The 18,931-nt window shown below is 38.5% G+C and overlaps 1 protein-coding gene across 6 annotated transcripts in view; it reads left to right on the top strand.

The window, feature by feature from the left end:
• The window catches only part of RB1CC1 (RB1 inducible coiled-coil 1), a 91,376-nt gene extending 72,799 nt beyond the window's left edge, over positions 1–18,577 (top strand). For 3 of the 6 annotated variants that reach the window (XM_049633399.1, XM_049633400.1, XM_049633404.1), the window contains 8 exons: positions 1,388–1,496; positions 1,598–1,838; positions 8,534–8,588; positions 9,698–9,745; positions 12,040–12,098; positions 14,245–14,381; positions 16,748–16,818; positions 17,617–18,577. In XM_049633399.1, the coding sequence (XP_049489356.1) occupies positions 1,388–1,496; positions 1,598–1,838; positions 8,534–8,588; positions 9,698–9,745; positions 12,040–12,098; positions 14,245–14,381; positions 16,748–16,818; positions 17,617–17,694 (798 nt within the window). In that variant the 3' untranslated portion in view covers positions 17,695–18,577. Of the gene's footprint in view, positions 1–1,387; positions 1,497–1,597; positions 1,839–8,533; positions 8,589–8,821; positions 8,924–9,697; positions 9,746–12,039; positions 12,099–13,280; positions 14,013–14,244; positions 14,382–16,747; positions 16,819–17,616 lie in introns of those variants that run through there. The other 3 variants (XM_049633401.1, XM_049633402.1, XM_049633403.1) reach the window with 3 other exon arrangements.
• The last annotated feature ends 354 nt before the right edge of the window (positions 18,578–18,931 follow it).

Raw genomic sequence — 18,931 nt, 5'->3', positions numbered from 1 at the left:
TAATTGAAGGATCCTGACTCTTAATTTTGGAATTGCAAATGCTGGGCAGATGGGAAGAGGCCTTTGCCGTCCATCTATGGCTCTTAAGTTTTTAATGTTTATTTGGTTTTGAGAGACAGAGACAGAGTGTGAGTGGGGGAGGCAGAGAGAGAGAGGAAGACACAGAATCTGAAGCAGGCTCCAGGCTCCGAGCTGTCAGCACAGAGCCCGATGCGGGGCTCGAACTCAGAAGCCGTGAGATCATGACCTGAGCCGAAGTCGGACGCTCAACCGACTGAGCCACCAGGGCGCCCCTGTGGCTCTTAAGTTTAAAGAAGATCTTAATGGAGATTTTGCAAATGAAATTGTCGACCATTTGGTCATCTTTATAAAAGAAACTACAGTGAGAATTGCCACAGGGACTTTCGCGATCTGTGCAGGCACTTCAGTACATGGGCTTCATAGTAGGAAGGGGTTTTGGTTTTTTTCTAATTGTTTTTTTTTGAAAGAGAGCAAGTGTGTGTGCCTGGGAGAGGGGCAAAGGGAGAAAGAGTCTTAAGCAGGCTTCTTGCCCAGCTTGGAGCCTGATGCGGGGCTCGATCTCATGACTGTGAGATCATGACCTGAGCTGAAATCAAGAGTCAGACACTTAACCGACTGAATCACTCAGGCGCCCCGGAAAGTTTTTATAAAAGTCGAGGAAGAACAAGTCTAGTTTTATTATAAGCCAGATGTCCAGATAAAGAGATGGGATGATGTCACCTCTGTGAAACATTACTGTGGTAGTCAAGATTTAGCTAAAAACAAAAGGAAGATTCCAGAAGCAGGAAGATTATTAAAGAAGAAAAAGGGAGTGTATAACAACACTCGTTACCTCGTTTTCTTTCTTTCCCCCCAAATTTAAAATCATCTCTTCATGCTAAATTTCCTCTGACGATAAATAGGTAGACAGTCTGTAATGAGAAAATAGAATTCATTTGAAAGGTATTAAATTGGAACGTATCTTAATGTGGAACCAGGGCAGTGCAGTGACACTGTATTTACAACAGTATAGCATTCTTATTTAAAAATAAACATCATTTGTGGGGCGCCTGGGTGGCTCACTTCGGTTAAGCGTCTGATTCTTGGTTTCGGCTCAGGTCACGATCTCACGGATTTGTGGTTCGAGCCCCACATCAGGCTCTGCGCTGACAGTGCAGAGCCCGCTTGGGATTCTCTGTCTCCGTCCCTTTCTGCCCCTCAAACAAACAAACAAACCAACAAACCAGACATACATCATTTGTGAGCTGCACTATAGCTTCTCCACATACAGATGCACCACGCAAAACAAAAATATTGGCTAGTTTATTCCGCCCTGGCTGCTGTGTACGTGCAGATAATTTAAACAGTTGTCATTCTCTTGTTCCAGACCAACTTTAACACTGTTTTAACAAGAGAGAAAATGAGAAAAGAAAACATAATCAACGATCTTAATGATAAGCTGAAAAGTACAATGCAACAGCAAGAGCGAGATAAAGGTAAGTGACGTTTTGTCATGTATTTTCAACATCTTTTAAGATTAAAACAGTCGCATGAAATGTTTATAATGTGTGATTTCACCTTGGGGGGGGGCCTCCAGATCTGATAGAGTCACTGTCTGAAGATCGAGCTCGATTGCTTGAGGAAAAGAAAAAACTGGAGGAAGAAGTCAGCAAGCTGCGCGGCGGCAGTTTTGTTCCCTCGCCGTACGTAGCCGCGGCCCCAGAACTTTACGGAGCATGCGCACCGGAACTCCCAGGCGAGCCAGAGCGGTCAGGCCCGGAAACGCAAGACGAAGGCAAAGCCGACTCGGCGATGGAGACCAGCACGATGTCTGTACAGTAAGTCCGTCCGGCTTCAGCTGCCCCAAGTAGGACAGGCTCTCCAAGCACCGGTGCACTTCCGTGAGCCAAGCGCCGAGGACAGGAAATACGTGTGGCGCTGCTGTGCCTGAAAGTTGTTGTGCCTTTTAGATCTTTGAGCCGCAAATCCGAGCAATACTTTAGTGTCGCTGACTGTGTGTGTATGTGAGTCGCTTTGGCCTCTTTTCATAGTTTACGGGTGCCCCAGACTTGTCGTGGGCTGCCCGCTGAAGGCTCCCTGCAGGAGTGTGAAGCTGTTCTTGTTCGCAGGAAGTGTTTAAACTCTGAGGTCCACTACCTAGGAGGAAGGGGCGTTACCATAGTAACGGATATATTGATTTTGGTGAGTGTGTGTTGGGCGGGGGAAGGCAGAGGAGTTCCTAAAGGGACTATCCTAATTAGAAGGCGTAAGCGACAGAAGGAAGTCCAGACACGGGAACAGTTAACCGGCCGATCGCAGCAAAACCTCTCAAGAAAAAAAAGTATCCAACTGAATTCTACATATGAGAAGCACCTGAAGAAAAATAGTAAGGGGAAAAGTGTGTAAATCATTCAAGGCAAAAGAGTTTTATAAGTTAAAGAAGAAGTTTCAGATTTAGAGAGGGCACGGTTTTACCTTAAGCAGTTGGTTGGTAACTTGTAGTTGCTTAAAAATGTAACTTCGATCAATTGTGTATGAATAGAAAGTGGATTAAATCTAGAACGAGAACTTTGTAGAGCCACAGTTATGGTAGGCCTTTTTCCTCTCGTGACACAATGAAGTAAAAATAATAAATAAATAAAGCAATAGAGAAACCGTTAAGGAAATTCACTACATACCAGATCACAAAACAAGTCTCAGAGTTCTAAATACTGAAGTAATTACAGCCACTAAGCATAAGCAGTTGAAAATTAGTAACGAAAGTAGTTTATCCATTTGCTAATTTGAATACCTATGTATACAACATAGGTATTGATAAGAAAATCGAAATTGAGTTATTTAAGTCTAAACAAAAGTATCAAAAATGAGAGCTATAATCAAGGTGGTAACACTGGGACAATTATGTAATCTCAAGTACATGTATGAGAAAATGAAATTAATAAAAGTATGTAAACTATGATAAATAAAATATCAAGTAAAAAGAAGGTACAAATACGTGGAATGAATAGAACCATAACCACACGTATAGATTTAAAAATTACAGAGACTAAGATACAGGTGTAAAAAATCCCAAGGACAGTTTTAACATTTCAGATGGAATGGAGTCAAAGATGATCGTCATGACTCATTGGAGTATTTCAGGAATGCGATAAGTAAATTAAACATCAGGGTTCCTGGGGGGCTCAGTCAGGTAAGCATCTTCTGACTCTTGGTTTCGGTTCAGGTCATGATATCACGGTTTGTGAGTTTGAGCCCCATATTGGGCTCCGCACTGACAGTGTGGCACCTGCTTGGGATTCATTCATATTCATATTCATATTCATTCTCTCTCTCTCTCCCCTCCTCCCCACTGACATGCACATGTGCATGCACTCTCTCAAAAATAAAAGTCTTCAAAACTATTTAAAAAAAAAAAAGAAAACCCACGAGAAGATCATATTCAGTGGTGAAACACTGAATGCTTTCCCCTAAAAAATCAAGAGCAAGAAGATGGTCCACTTTGGCTGCTTGTATTCAGCATTGCACCTGAGGTTCTATAAAGGGCACTTAGGCAAGAAAAAGAAATTAAAGGCATCCAGATTAGAAAGGAAGAAATAAAACTATCTCTATTTGTATATATAATATGATCTTGTATATTGACAGTCCCCAGAATTTCACTACAAATTTAAATACTTAAGAATAAATTTAACAGAAGTTGTTCAAGACATGTACACTGAAGGTTACAAAATATTATTGAATGAACTTGAAGACCTAAAAAGACATCCCATGTTCATTGATTGGAAGACTTAATCTTGGGATGCCTGGCTGGCTCACTCAGTAGAGCATGCAACTCTTGATCTTGGGGTTGTGAGTTCAAGCCCCACGTTGAATGTAGAGATTACTTAAAAACAAAATCTTAAAAAAAAAAAAAAGACTTAATTTTGTTGAGGTAGCAATACTCTGTGATCTGCAGATTCAACACGGTTGTTGTTGAAATACACCTTTTTTGCAGAAGTGGACAGTGGGTCCTAAATTCATATGGAAATGCAACGAACTCAAAATAACCAAAACAGTCTTCAAAAAAAATGAAGTTGGAAACACACATGTCCTTATTTCAGAAATTAATACAAAACTATAGTAATAAGGATGTTGGTAGCTGATATATATGTGTGTAGTTATATGTATGTAGACATATATATAAACCATTGAAATAGAGTCTGGAAATAAGCCCTTAACTTTATAGTCTGTTGAACCTGAATCCTTGTATTATGGTGCCAGGACAATTCAATGGAGAAATGGTAGCTTTTTCAGTAAATGGTGCTAGGACAGGACAGGTGAATATCCACAAACAAAGAATGAAATTGGATCTCCTATTTACAAGACAGGGGAATCACAGAGTTAAATGTAAAAGCTAAAATGAAATTAAATCTTCATGACCTTGTCTTAGGCATAGCCTCTTCCTACAAGAATTAACATTAGGGGTGCCTTGGTGGCTTAGTCGGTTACCAAGTGTCCCAACTCTTGGTTTGGGCTCTGGTAGTAATCCCAGTGTCATGGGATCGAACTCCATGTGGGGCTCCATGCTGAGGATGGAGCCTGCTTAAGAATTCTACACCCTCTTTCTTGCTCTCCCTCTACCCCTGCCCCCCAGCTCATGTGTGCTCACTCTGTCTCAAATAAAAAAATTTAAACAAAAAAAAAGAATTAACATTTAGAAGACACAATTCCTGCTTTAGTCAGTTGCTTAAAATGTAAATGGGGAGTTACCCAGAATAATTTAGAAGTCTACATTACTGCTAATACCAGACATAAAGAATTGTAAGAAACTACTATGTACAATCATTTACAACAAATTGGACAATCTAGAAGACATGGATACACTCCTAGAAACATACAACCGTCCAAGACTGAGTCATGAAGAAATAGAAAATCTTAACAGGCCAGTTAAGTAAGGAGATTGAATCTGTAAGCAAAAACCTCCCAGCAAAGAAAAGTCTGGGACCAGATGGCTTCACTGGTGAATTCTATCAAACATTTTTTTTAAAAGAAGAACTAATACCAACCTTCCTGAAACTCTTCTAAAACATAGAAGAGGAAAGAGCTCTACGGAACTCAATATATGAAGCCAGCATTACCCTGTTACCTGCATGACAGGGGAGCTACAAGAAAAATACAGGGCAGTATCCATAATGGACATAGATGCAGAAATGCTCAGCAATATATTAATAAACCAAGTTCTGCAATGTACGAAAGGGAATGTACACCAGGATCAAGTGGGATTTATTCCAGGGATACAAGGGTGGTTCAACCTCAGCAAACTGGTGCAATCTACCCCATCAACAAAACAAAGAATGGCCATCGTTTAATCATTTCAGTAGATGAGGAAAAAGCACTTGACAGAATTTTCAACATCAATCCTTTCATGATAAAAACTCTTCACAAAGTGTGTGTAGAGTGAATGTACCCCAACATAATAAAGGCTGTATATGCGAAACACACAGTTAACATCATACTCAACAGCAGAAAGCTGAAAGTTTCTCTGTAAGATCTGGACAAAGCAAAGATACCTACTCTCGCCACTGCTTTTCACCATAGTGTGCTGGAAGTCCTAGCCAGAGCAATTAGGCAAGAAAAGGAAATAAAAAATACCCAAACAGGTAAGGAAGAAGTGAAATTATCTCTTTGTAGATGACATGATAATATGTAGAAACCCCTAAAAGACCACCAAAAACTGTTAGAACTAATCATAAGTTCAGGAAAGTTGCAGGACATGAGATCAGTAATGTTTTTATATGCTAACAATGAACTAACAAAGAGATTTGAGAAACTGTCCCATTTACAATTGCATCAAAAAGTAAAATACTTAGTAATAGATTTAACCAAGGAGGTGAAAGATTTGTACACTGAAAACTACAAGATGTTGGTGAAAGAAATTGAAGAAGACACAAATAAGTGGACAGAGATTTTGTGTTCATGGATTGGAAGAACTAAAATTATGAAAATGTCTTTACTAACCAAAGCAATCTGAAGATTCTTTGCAATCCCTATCAAAACTCCAGTAACACTTCTCACAGAAATGGAAAGGAGCAATCCCAAAATTCATACGGAACTACAGAACGCCCTGAATAACCAAAGCGATCTTGAGCAAGAGGAACAAAGCTAGAGGTTTCACACTTTCTGACTTTCTGACAGGTTTCACACTGTATTACAGTGCTGTAGTAATCAAATAGGTGGCATAAGTAGATACAAAGCTGAATGGAATAGAATAGAGATGCCAGAAACAAATTCCTGCATATTAGGCAACTAAAATTTGACAAGGGAGTTTAGGAATGCCCAGTAGGGAAAGGATAGTGTCTTCAATAAATGGTGCTGGGAAAACTGGACGGCCACATGCAAAAGAATGAAACCGGATCCCTATGTTAACACCATACACAAAAATCACCTCAAAATGGATTAAAGACTTAAATAGAAGACCCAAAACTGTAAAACTCAGAGAAGAAAGTATAGGAGAGAAGCTCCTTGACATTGACTTGGCAGTGGTGTGGGGGGTTTTCACTGGAAGCAAAGACAGCAAAAATAAACAAGTAGGACTACATCAAACTAAAAAGGTTCTGTACATCAACAAAATCAAAAGACAACTTATGGAGTGGAAGAAAATATTTGCAAAGTATACATCTAATACATTGTTAATGCCTGAAATATATAAAGAACCCACACAACAGCAAAGAAACAACCCCAGTTAAAAAGTGGGCAAAAAATAGACCTTTTTCCAAAGAGGACGTACGGATGACCTACATGAAAAGGTACTCAGTGTCACCAATCATAAGGGAAATATAAATCAAAGCCACAAGATACCAGTCTCCTCGTATCTCTTAGGATGTCTGTTATTAAAGAGGCAGTGGGTAACAAGTGCTGGTGAGAATGTGGAGGAAAGAGAACTCTCATGAACTGTTTGTGGGAATGTAAACTGGTACAGCCAGTATAGAAAACAATATGGTGGTTCCTCAAGGAATTAAAAGTAGAGCTGCCGTATGATCCAGCTGTCTCTCAGCTCTGGGTACATCTATGCAAAAGAAATGAAGCCATTATCTCAAAAGCGATCTCTGTCCTCCCATGTTCACGGCAGCATTATTCACAGTAGCCAATACATGGGAACATTCTAAGTATCCCTTGATGGATGAATGGATTAAGAAAATGGTGAACAAAAATATTTCACGAATTATTATTCAGCCATGAGAAAGAAGGAGATTCTGCCCTTTGCAGTAGCATGGATGAACCTGGAGGCCAACATGCCAAATGAAATAAGCCAGCCAGAGAGAGACGAATAACGCATAGTATCCCTTATATGTAGAATCTTTAAATAAAAAGTCAAATTCATAGAGTAGAAAAGTGGTTGCCAGGAGCTGGGACTGGGGGGGGGGGGGCAAGGTTGGATAAAGGTTGCAATCTTTCAGGTACAAGTTATAAGATGAACAAGACCTAAGGATGTAACATGGTCACGGTAAATGATAACACTGTGTTGTATAGTTGAAATTTGATAAGAGAGTAGAATTTCAACATTCTCCCTGCCTTGCTAAAAAGGTAAGTGATGGAGGTGTTAGTTGACTCATTGAACTTATGTTTTCACAATGTGTATGTATATCACATCATCATATTTTACACTTTGAATGTCTCATAATTTATTTCCCAATTGTGCCTCCATAAAGAATTGTAATAAAAATACAACGTTCAAGCCTGTACCCTATTAGACATTTTTTTCTTTTCTAACTTTTGAGTGTTTTAGTGCGATGGGCAGATTTACGCATGGCAGAGAGATGAGCACATTTCTAACCACTTAGTAGTACCACTGAAATCTTTATTGAGATCTGGTTTATTTTTTTGTGGAATAAAACTTTAAGTTCTGTCTGTAGCTTACTCATAGATGTATTGTGTTTTATTTCTAGTTTTAATGGTGAAGCCACCCAGGAAATACCACTTTATTGGTACCACACATTAACCCACACGTAGGAAGAGGAGCGCTTCTTCCTCTCTGGGGGAAAACTTCAGATTCAAAAGACATGGCCCCTAGAAAAATGCATGCACAAAGTTTTGCTTATAATTTCAAAAGGTTTGTCGATCTGGATTCAAGACCTCCAGTACAAAGAACATGTACCATTGAAATGTGTCCTAATTTAAACATTAAGGCTGCTTTTGAAAATGTAGTCCAGAGGCGCCTGGGTGGCTCAGTCAGTTGAGCATCCGACTTCAACTCAGGTCATGATCTCACTGTTCATGAGTTCGAGCCCTGCATCAGGCTCTATTCTGTCAGCTCAGAGCCTGGAGCCTGCTTCGGATTCTTTGTCTCCCTCTCTCTCTGCCCCTTCCCCGCTCGCACTCTGTCTCTCTCAAAAATAAACAAAAAAAAAAAAATTAAAAAAAAAAAAAAAGAAAATGTAGTCCAAATCTTTAATTTTTAAAGTGCTCTGTAGTAATAGTTAAATTTCCAAATCTTATTGAAGAATGTAAAGTCCAGAATTTTAAAAGACTTAAACTAAAATAAATCATTCTCTTTTAGAGAAAATATCCATATGCTATCTGAAGAAAAACAGAGAATAATGCTGTTAGAACGAGTAAGTAAATTTCTTTCTTGAAATGCAGTGTTGACTGTGTTCGCGTTCGTTTTGGACGCTGTTACAAAATGTTTATATTGAAAACATACCAGGTTATGTTTATAAAGTTAGATCTTTTAAAAAGTGGTTACTTTTGCGATTAATGTTTTGAGAAATCCTGTCATTTTTTTTATTCAGGTGGCTAAATATTTGGTAATAGTATTCCAGGTCTGTTATTTGTCATTTCTTCCCAGTAAATGAAGTCTATATCCGAAAAGAAGATTGGTGGTCTTTATAAAATGAATATAGGGAATAATGGTTTTATTCAATAACAGTTCAGAATGCAACAAAAGATTATAAATAGGAACCCTCATGTATTTATTTCAAAAATAAGGTAAGTATTTTCTAGAAGTGGGCAAAAATAGAGTATGAATAATGAGATAAGTTAGGGGTTTTGTTTTTTGTGTGGTTTTTTTTTTTGAGATTAATTGAAATTTTAAAAAAATGGCAATAAGGGGTTTCCTCTCAATTGTACTATCAGGTTATATATAATTTTGATTCAGAGTTAACATATCCTTACTCATAGATCACTTTCATTCCTTGGGCTTTTAAGATTTTCAACATTTTCTCTTGCTCTTTTCAGGCTTAATCGTCCAGTAAGAATCCAAAGTCAGAATTCTATAACTTTGTGTTCTATCGTGCATTCTTATTAAAGGGTTGTGTGATCACCTTTGTGAAATTCAGCTGGGGTGTGTGTTATAACTACAGAATCCTCCTCTTAGGCCAGACCTGTTCCTATCCCCCGTCTGCTGTCTATCCCCTACAGAGTCTTCGGGAATAGCTCCCAGCTATTTACTGCACATTTACAAGTTCCACAAGTAATTCTAAAGCATATTAAACTTTGAGAACCCTCAGCTTAGGTAAATGTACCTAAAATTGTTCTAATTCTCTCTTAAGCCTGTAAATAATTAAAACAGTTGGAAAGGATCCATAAAAAAGAATATCCTCACTAACTTTTCATACTAGATCAGAACATTAATGTGAAGATGAAGGAAATTTGACAGTTAGGAAGTTTCAAGTAGAGAAGATACAAGGGATAAACCACAGGTCCCTTTTTTTTCCTCCTGCAGACATTACAATTGAAAGAAGAAGAAAACAAGCGGTTAAATCAAAGACTGGTAAGTTATTTTTCTTGGCCAATAGATGTTAACATTTCAAAATGTTTTGCATTACATTTCATTATAAATACCGTCAGCAACATGTTTGGCTCGATGAATTTATTTCTAGTAGTTTCATTGGGCCGTGTGGGTCATTAATGACTTGATTCTCAGAGAGGTGACCGTAGGTCAGAGGTGCCCTCCGTGGCAGTAGAACGGACGAAGCTGACTACCTTACTAATGTCACGTTAATATCAGTCAGCAAATTCAAGACCGTGTTTCCGGTGATTAATAAGCTATGATCACTTAGGATTCCGTAATTACATGTATTTGTAACATCAAGTTGGGATTCTTAAGTCAGTAACTCTTTATAGTTAGAAGTACTTTTTATAGGCCTTTTGGAAATTAACATATTCACTCTTAAGGGTGCGTAATTAATACATTATGTCCGTTCACTTTTTTTTTTAAACTGAACATGTTTGATCCTGACACTTTGCATGATACCATGTATAATCTTCTGAATTAATCTTGGCTTTACTCTAACCTGCAAACATATTAACCAATTACTTGAACAGTTGTACAGTTGATCTTACTTGTTTTAATAAGGCAGTTACTTCATTTTGCAAGTTCTAATAATTGTAAGTTATGAGGAAATAGGAATAATCTTAAGGCGTGTGTTCAGTACTTTTGAAAAGTTTTGATACTGATTAGAATTGAGCTTTTTAAAAACAGTATCTTGTAGGGAAACATCTGCTTTTCTTTCCTATACCTTATTGAACAGCAAAAATTACATCTAAATTCTGTAGTCATTAGTCATATGGTCAATTAGTCTACAGTCATTATAGTTAATCATTAATTTATCACCAAGACAATCTTAAGTCTATTTGCTGTTTTTGTAAGTACAGCAAACCATTGTTCAAAAAGACTGAGAAGAGTTGCCTGTCTCAGACATCATTCAACATGCCGTTTGATGCAGTATTTCCAATAGATTTTAAGCCCTGTTTGGCAAGGGTTTTGTAGTCAGTCTTGTCTGTGTTCCTAGCACCTTCAGTAGTAACTGGTACACAGTTGATGCTTGGGAAGTGTTTATGAAAGAAGGAGTTTTGCCCTTCAGATCCAGAGGACCCCACTCCCACCCAGAGAGGTGTCTCAATGTTAAGGATACTCTCATGTCAATTTACAGCTGTTTTCACAGTGTTTTCTTAAATCTAAGACCTCATTTATAATAAATATATGAAAAACTTAAGCTTTTTAAAAAATCTAAATAAAATGTGGTCCAGAAAATGGATGGTCAAACTTGCCTTCACTGGCAGTATGTAGACCATTTGGATGATTTTGATACTAAATTGCTGTACTTTTAGGCCTTTCTGTTCATTATTTGTTATTGTTCTTTTTATTTTGTTTCAAGCACAAATGAGACCCTTCGTTATTCCAGATAAAGTTCAGAGAGCAATGGAAGAAATTCTGAGAATCAGAATTAGACTTAATAAGAGAAATGCACTTGTCTGTCCTTGATTTGTGCTGCCCACTCTGCTTGGGAAGTGAAGGCATCTTCACCATCCTTTCTGGCCCTGAGACTGGGGGACACGTGCCCCGTGGGTCATGTGATGGTGTCAGAAATGGATTAAAGCCCGTTTGAAGAGCAAGCCGTCCCAGCTGGGCTAAGGCAACAGCGCGTCCGCTCGCGTGTCTCGTCCCATTTTGTTCGTCATCAGGAGAGGAAATGGGTGACAGTCACACCTTTCCTCATTTAGCACTTGCTCAGAATTGTGGGTTTTTAAACTGAAGCTTCTCAGAAGTTGCCTTGGACGTCAGAGAGGGACTTTACCGACTCTGAGAACTTTGTTCTCCCACCCACTTTTCAGCCAGAGTAGCATTGTGTTTATTTGTTTTTCCAAGTTAGTGAGTCTTTGAGTAAGATTTTCCTGCAGAGTTTTTTGGTTTGTTCTTTTACCAGTAGATTTGAAACTGATGTGTTAGAATTGGCAAACTCTTCTCCAAAAATTGTTAATCTCTTTCCCTGTGATATTTTTAATATTAGCTATGGAATTACAAATAAAATATTCTATACGTAGTCTTTAATGCAGCCAAATTTGATTAAATAACATAAGTAAAAGTGTAGGTGAATTTGTCCACTGAAAATTATTGTTGAAGGAAAGGAATTACATTAATGAACCTTATGCTTGGACTCTTAAAAGCTGAGGCACAGATCTGAATGTGTGTGACATCGAGAGAAATTTTTGCAGCAAGGACCTAATAAATATATGTGGTGCTTTAATTGTGTAAATAGCTTTATGAACTGTCCATTTTTTTAGATGTCTCAGAGCATGTCTTCGGTATCCTCAAGGCATTCGGAAAAGATAGCTATTAGAGAGTAAGTATTTTATTTATATTTTCTCAAAGTTTTTCCTGTGAAAGAGAGTCACTGATTTAGATAGTATTGGATTGTTAATGGAAATATATTTCAGTGGCTGTAATCCTTCAGATTTCAGGTGCATTGAGCTGAGTGTTTTGTACTCATTGGTAGTAAAACATTTTCTATTAAAAGTAAAGGTTTTCTAAATTATTCTTGGAAACATTAGGATTACATTCAAAGCCATTCCTATTATAGCTTTAATTATCATTTGTACACAGATATTTCTGAAATCTTTTTGACTCCACTTTTCAGCTGATGCCACCTCTTTAAAAAAATTTTTTTTGCATTTATTTATTTTTGAGAGACAAAGACAGAGTACAAGTTGGGGAGGGGCAGGGAGAGAAGGAGACAATGTGAACCAGGCTCCAGGCCCCGAGCTGTCAGCACAGAGCCCGACGCGGGGCTCGAACTCACAAACCGTGAGATCGCGACCTGAGCCGAAGTCGGCCGCTCAACTGACTGAGGCCCCCAGGCACCCCCAATGCCACCGCTTCTAAATCCTGTTGATCACCTTAGTCTTTTTCATTTTAGATCGGAGAGTCATTTCAAATAGATTTTTTAAGTTACAGTGTTTCTGGTTTCTGTTTTTCAGACTTCACTGTAATTGATACACTACAGATTCATAATACACTATTAAATTTATCAGTTGAATAATTTCACAGACAGCCATCCTGTTCCACATTACCTCACAGTAATATATTGGGTTTTGACACGGGCTGTTGGAAAGGAGGGTCTCTGTAATAAGGTTTTTGAAAAGCATTGTTAACAGCTCACAAGCACTGGTTAGTCTTCTGTATTTTGTCTGTAATAGGTCTGTCAATGAAATTTTTGGTTGTCAGACGTCTGTGGTTACTGACCCTCATTAGAATCTTCTCTTTTCTCAGTGATTTCAAAGGGCTAAATGGTATCTGCTTTCATGTATCAGCTGTATGTCAAGTCAGATCCAGGGTTGGGCCTTTCAAAGATTAGAATGGGATGAGCTTTATGAAAAAGAAAAAACTGCCTGGGAGAGGTCCTATCTGCCTTTTTAAAGATGTTCTGGTGTTTAGCCAAAACAGTGCCTGCCACATCCTGTGAGGCGGGCATCGAGGATTTGTAGGATAAGCAATTAATGAATAAAAAACTGTTCTCTTTTAAAAGCTTTCCCAGTGATTCTGATGATTTATCAGGTGCAAGACCTACAGAATTAAATGATCATGGCAAGTGTGAAATCCAAGGTTAACTTTCCTTGTTTTTTTTTTATTAAGTTTTTAAATTCGAATTCCTGTATAGTTAACGTACAGTGTCACATTAGTTCCGGGTGTGCAACATAGTATTTCAGCAACTGTGTACGTTACTCAGTTACTCAGGGCTCAACGTGATAAGTGTACTTACTCTTAATCCATCCCCCACCCCCCTCCCCTCCGGTAACCACTACTTCTGTTCACCATAGTACTGGAAGTCCTGGCCACAGCAGTCAGACAGCAAAACGAAATAAAAGGCATCCAGCTCTGCAAGGAAGACGTATTACTTCCACTATTTGCAGATGAGATGATACTTCATCGAGAAAACCCTAAACCCTCCACTAAAACACTGCTAGACTGAGAGCGAAATTCAGTGAGGCCGCAAGATTAGCCTTCAAGGCCTGTTCATATTTTGAACATTTTGAAAACTGATTCTGAAGAGAGCATCACTTAGAGCCTATGGGCAGCTACACCCCCTTCCTTCTTTCCTCGCTCCGTGTTTCAGGCGTCATCCCAAAGCAGTCATTTCCACCGACTTGTTTAAGCCTGATTAAGTACATGAACTGAACACTGCTGGGTTTTCTTTCAAACAGAAGAGCACTAGACCCAGAGACAGAAATAGCAGGTAGCACGTAGTGTGAGTGGAAGATAAAGGATGAACATCTTCTTCCTGTGACTAGATGACGGGGGGGGGGGGGGGGGGGGGGGGGGTCGCCCCCCCCCCCATCCAAGCATTTGTTTTGTTTTGTTTTGTTTTTCTAAACAATAGGTAGTGTTTGATACTTGAATATAGGGCTGAACACTGCAGAATATATGCTTGAAGTTTTCAGAAGAGTGCGGCAGTGACTCTGCAGGCCAATAAATTACATTCCTTTCTTCAGTTTTCAGGTGGGAGATTTGGTGCTCATCATCCTAGACGAGCGCCATGACAATTACGTGTTGTTTACCGTTAGTCCAACCTTGTATTTCCTGCATTCGGAGTCTCTGCCTGCCCTGGATCTGAAACCAGGTGAGGGTGGTAAGTGTCACATCCGGAACCACACTAGCGAAGCCGGAGCGCACGCAGTATGTCAGAGGTTTTCCCCTCCTGTCTAATCATAACAGAATTACATCACTCAGACGGAACTCTGCTTAATACGTTTTTGTTTCTGTTTTGTTTCTGTTTTGTTTTTGTTTTGTTTCGTTTTTTTGTTTTGTTTTTGTCGTTGCTGTTTTATAAAATCTGCGTTATCCAGATTATTTTCCAGGATCTACTGACAATTCGAAAATAGAGTGGATTTAATGAGATTGGATCAGATATACCCTAGCAGAGGCAGAATTATATTGTCAAAATTCTCATACACATGCAGCCTATTTTAGCTTAGTACACACTCATTTGTCTATAAAGGCAGTAAAGACCAGTTTTAGAAAAAAAGTTCTCCGGTTGTAAAATGCCTTTTCTAGCCTGCTTATCATCTTACGTTCTTCCTTTTTTTTTTTTTTTCATTAAACTTTTCAATACTTAGTGGTTTTTTTTGGTTTTTAAAAAAAAAATGTGTTAAAATATACTAAATTACCGTGTCTATTATCTATTGCTTTGATCTTTAAAAGAGAATAGATACCTTGGGGTACTTAGCTTAAATAGGATTATTAAAGTACAGGAATATATGCCCATTACAATTGATGTGTCCGTGTGGAATGACTTACCGACATGGGCAAATACCAATTCTTGAATTAGGCCAGTGTCACACGATCACTCCATCATGGCTGTTGGTGATGGGTATACAGAAATGCGCATAGACTTGTACAGTTTTCGTAGAACCTTGAAAAATGAGAAGATAAGCTTACAACGTACTGATTTTGTGCCTTGAAAACAATGAACGACATTTTTTTTTCGATTTTCTGGGTTTTTTTTCATTTCTTTAAATTTTTTTATTTGAAAATGATTCTGAAATTTACCAAAAAGTTGCACAAGTACCAGCGTTTAAAAAAACAAAAAAAGACCTATAGACCTTTACAGATTCACCTGTTGTTAACATTTTGCCCCATTTGTTTTATTCTACATGTGTATGTCTAAATGTATAAATGCATAAATATACACAAACGTGTTTATTTTTGTTTCCAGAACTATAAGGGGCTAAGGTATATCATGGATCTTTAAAAATTTCAGTGTGCCTTTCCCAAGAATAGGAGAGTTAGTGTTTAAATCTAGGAAACACTTCCTGTGTACCCTTAGAGGTTACAGTGCACGTTACCACGTGAAGGGCTATCACAAGTCTTGGAGAAAAGAATTTAACAGTCTTACTTTACCAAGGAACTCTACCCTCCTGACCCCCACCCCACCCCCACTTTTTTAAAGAAATACAAAATACTAGAGTGTTTTTATGCCCTTGACAGTGGGACCCATTACTCCTCAGACATAAAACATAAGCATTCAGTTTTAGATCATTCTTTTCAGAAATCACGCATTATCTGTGAAGTGCTAAATTACTCTGTAGAGCATTTTCCATTTCTGATAGTTCATTCATGATATCCTTCATTTATATCCTGCCAAACTATGTTTAGGGAATAAAGATCAGATTTGTCTTCTCTTGGGAATCTCAGGCTTTAGCCTAAGCAGATCATTTATTGACCCAATACTTTGGAAATCAACTCTTTTATTAGCTTCTCTTTTAATGAATTTAAAAATGAAATGAGTACTCTCCCTTTCTTAGGTTGTCACACTTTGGCTCTTTGAGGATTAGCTTTTCATCCTGTCTCCTCCCTCATTTTCCGTCTCCCCCTGCATTTTCCGTCTCCCCTTCACACAAGCACCGCCCTTCCGGGCTTTGCTTCTTAACCCGTTAGCCCTTATGTTATTTATCGTGCACCAATCATGTTACCGCTGCCGTGCCAGGCGCTGTGCGGGACAGATGTGACACAGGCTCCTACCCTTGAGCACTGACGTTAAAAGCACCACCACCCCCCCACCACCCCCACAAAGGCAGTGCTTTGCTTTGAACCTAGAAGATAAATTTTGTCTGAATAACTGTCTGTTTCAGAAATAGAAATGGCCATCTTCATTAGCATTTCGGTAGATGGCACTGTTGAGCTAACTTAGAATCCCTAGATTTATTTGTTCATGATTTGTACTTAGATTATTTGTAGTTCTTGAACTTTTATTAGTTCTGTGATTTGCTTTACCATCTATATTTAGTGAAGAAAGTTAAAATCAATGGCTGAAAAGTAAAATGATTCCATTTCTGTCTCAGAAAACATTTTGTTTTTTAGGGATTTCAGTTTTAAGAGTCTTACACCTTTTTTCACTTCTGAGAACTTTATTCGTCTGTTTTGATTCTGGCAGTTAATGTTTTCATGAGTAATTATAACTACTTTTAAAAAGAAACTCACACTTTCGTTCACTAGCTTCAGGTGCATCTCGAAGACCCTGGGTACTTGGAAAAGTAATGGAAAAGGAATACTGTCAAGCCAAAAAGGTAAAAACTACATCAGGTAATATAAACTAGGAACCATAAGGAAGATTCAGATTCACATACTCCTTTACACAGAAATTGTTCATAGGGCAGTGGTTGGCGTTTTAGCTCACTCGATCGAGTTAGGCCCAGTTAGGCCTTGAGTTCAAGGAGTGTGAGTACGAACCAGGAGTTTTATAAGGATTTGTTATTTCTCTTTAGAGAGTGGACATGGATAGGTGATTACCAACAACTCCTCAGGCTGTATGTGAAAACTACTATGCTCTTCTGTGACTATCCAGTTATTAGTGTTTTCGTGTGCAAAGAAAGAACACGTAGCGTAACTGATGACTGAGTGCATCCGTTTGTAGGCAGAGTTGTTGTTTTCTTATTTTCATATGCTATCCCCCGGGAAGGAAGATAACGTGAACTGTCTGATGGCTGAACACGTCCCTGACTGTAGTGTCAGCAGTGTCGACACCGTAGAGTCGGTGGAATGTACCGAACGGTTTGGGGCCTCTCTGCTCCAAAGCACTGATGGAACTTAAACTGTGTACTGACAGTTCTTCGGTACAAAATCGCGACCCGTGGCTCCGTTTGTACCGTATTGTTGGGCAACGATTACCAGCTCTTTCTTCCATCAATGTTAGTGGTTCCGTGTACTCTCAGCCTGGGGAGGGGCGGGTCTTGGGCGCTTTGGTAAAGACTTCTGCTCGCCCGTGCTCCCCAGCCCCCAGTACTCTCGCACTGAGTAGTACGATCGGACAGTACTGTGTAGTTTGGTTTTAACCATTGAAGTCATTCCTCTTCTTTTCTTCTTAGGCACAAAACCGATTCAAGGTTCCTCTGGGGACAAAGTTTTACAGAGTGAAAGCTGTGTCATGGAATAAGAAAGTATAACTTAAGGAAGAAATCAAACGTTCTGTGACAGCTGCCTGATCTGTCCTACAGTGCTTACTCCTCACTCCAAAAACAGCAAGCCGTCTTTTTATACGGAGGTCGCCGTGACAATACACTTCATTGGTGTATATCACTTCCTTTTTAACTGGCTACGTTTTAGGAACAATAAATTCATCAAAAGCCTTGGCCGACTTAAAATCGTTTTGTTTTTGGTTTTTTTACCCAGATAACTAGAAATGCGGACCAAAGTAGTTCATTTTCTCAAAGGGCATACCCTGCATTGTGGCTTACGGTGAGCCATATTAATTGCCTGTTACATATACATTAGCTTGGACTTAGATAGTAAATGTTAGCTCTTATTACCAGCATTTGTCCTTTTGTGAAATCAATATCAGAAAACTTGCACTCTGAAACACATTCTTTATAAAATGTATAAATTCTTCAGAACTATTTAAAGGGGAGTGTTACTGCATGCAGATAATCATAACTTTGAGTTTGCGTCTGTAGATTACTAAAGCAAATTGTTTCATTTATTTTTTTAAATGCCCTTTGACGTTTCAAAATAAAAACTTGTCATTTGATCGACTGATGTTAAGGCCAGCCATAATCAGCAGTCTTCAAAAGCACTTTGAACAGCGGCCACCTGGGTTCTACCGGGAAGCGTGTGTGCTCTTGACCGTTTCAAACGCGGCACTCAAAACCTTCCCGACCTCTTTTGATTTGGGTTGGAAATAATCCTGTTGATGAAATCGTAATCCATGGTTTGAGTTCAGAAAAAGCATATTCATTGTACATTAACCATTTAGAGGTCATTTAAATAACAAAATATTGTATTGTAAAAGACATGTAGAATTTTAAAACAATAAAGATTTGAACCTGTAAATGTGTGTGCCTTTTAAAGAAGGATGCATTTTTAATATATTCGAGTGATTGCTGGGAAGTGTGAAAAACTTGTTCTGTATCATATCGAAAGAGAAACTTGTTTATTACAAAAATGTTCTTTAACTATATACTGTGTAACAGGGTAAAACAGTGTTCTGTAGAATAGAATTGTGTAAACTCGATATTTAGACAAATTGCTACGGAGCAAAGGTATTTAAATGAGTTAGTTGAGTTGGAGGAGGCTTGTTTCAGGTTTGTTGCTAGAGAACGATAATAAAATGATTCTTTTTCAGAAAATATTTAATTTCTTCTTAAAAATAAGTTAAATATTTTTTTAAATATGTATATCTAATAG

The sequence above is a fragment of the Panthera uncia genome, chromosome F2 (assembly GCF_023721935.1).
Source record: "Panthera uncia isolate 11264 chromosome F2, Puncia_PCG_1.0, whole genome shotgun sequence".
Lineage (NCBI taxonomy): Eukaryota > Metazoa > Chordata > Mammalia > Carnivora > Felidae > Panthera > Panthera uncia.
Note: the sequence above shows the minus strand (reverse complement) of the source record. Positions and strands in the feature narration are given on the sequence as shown.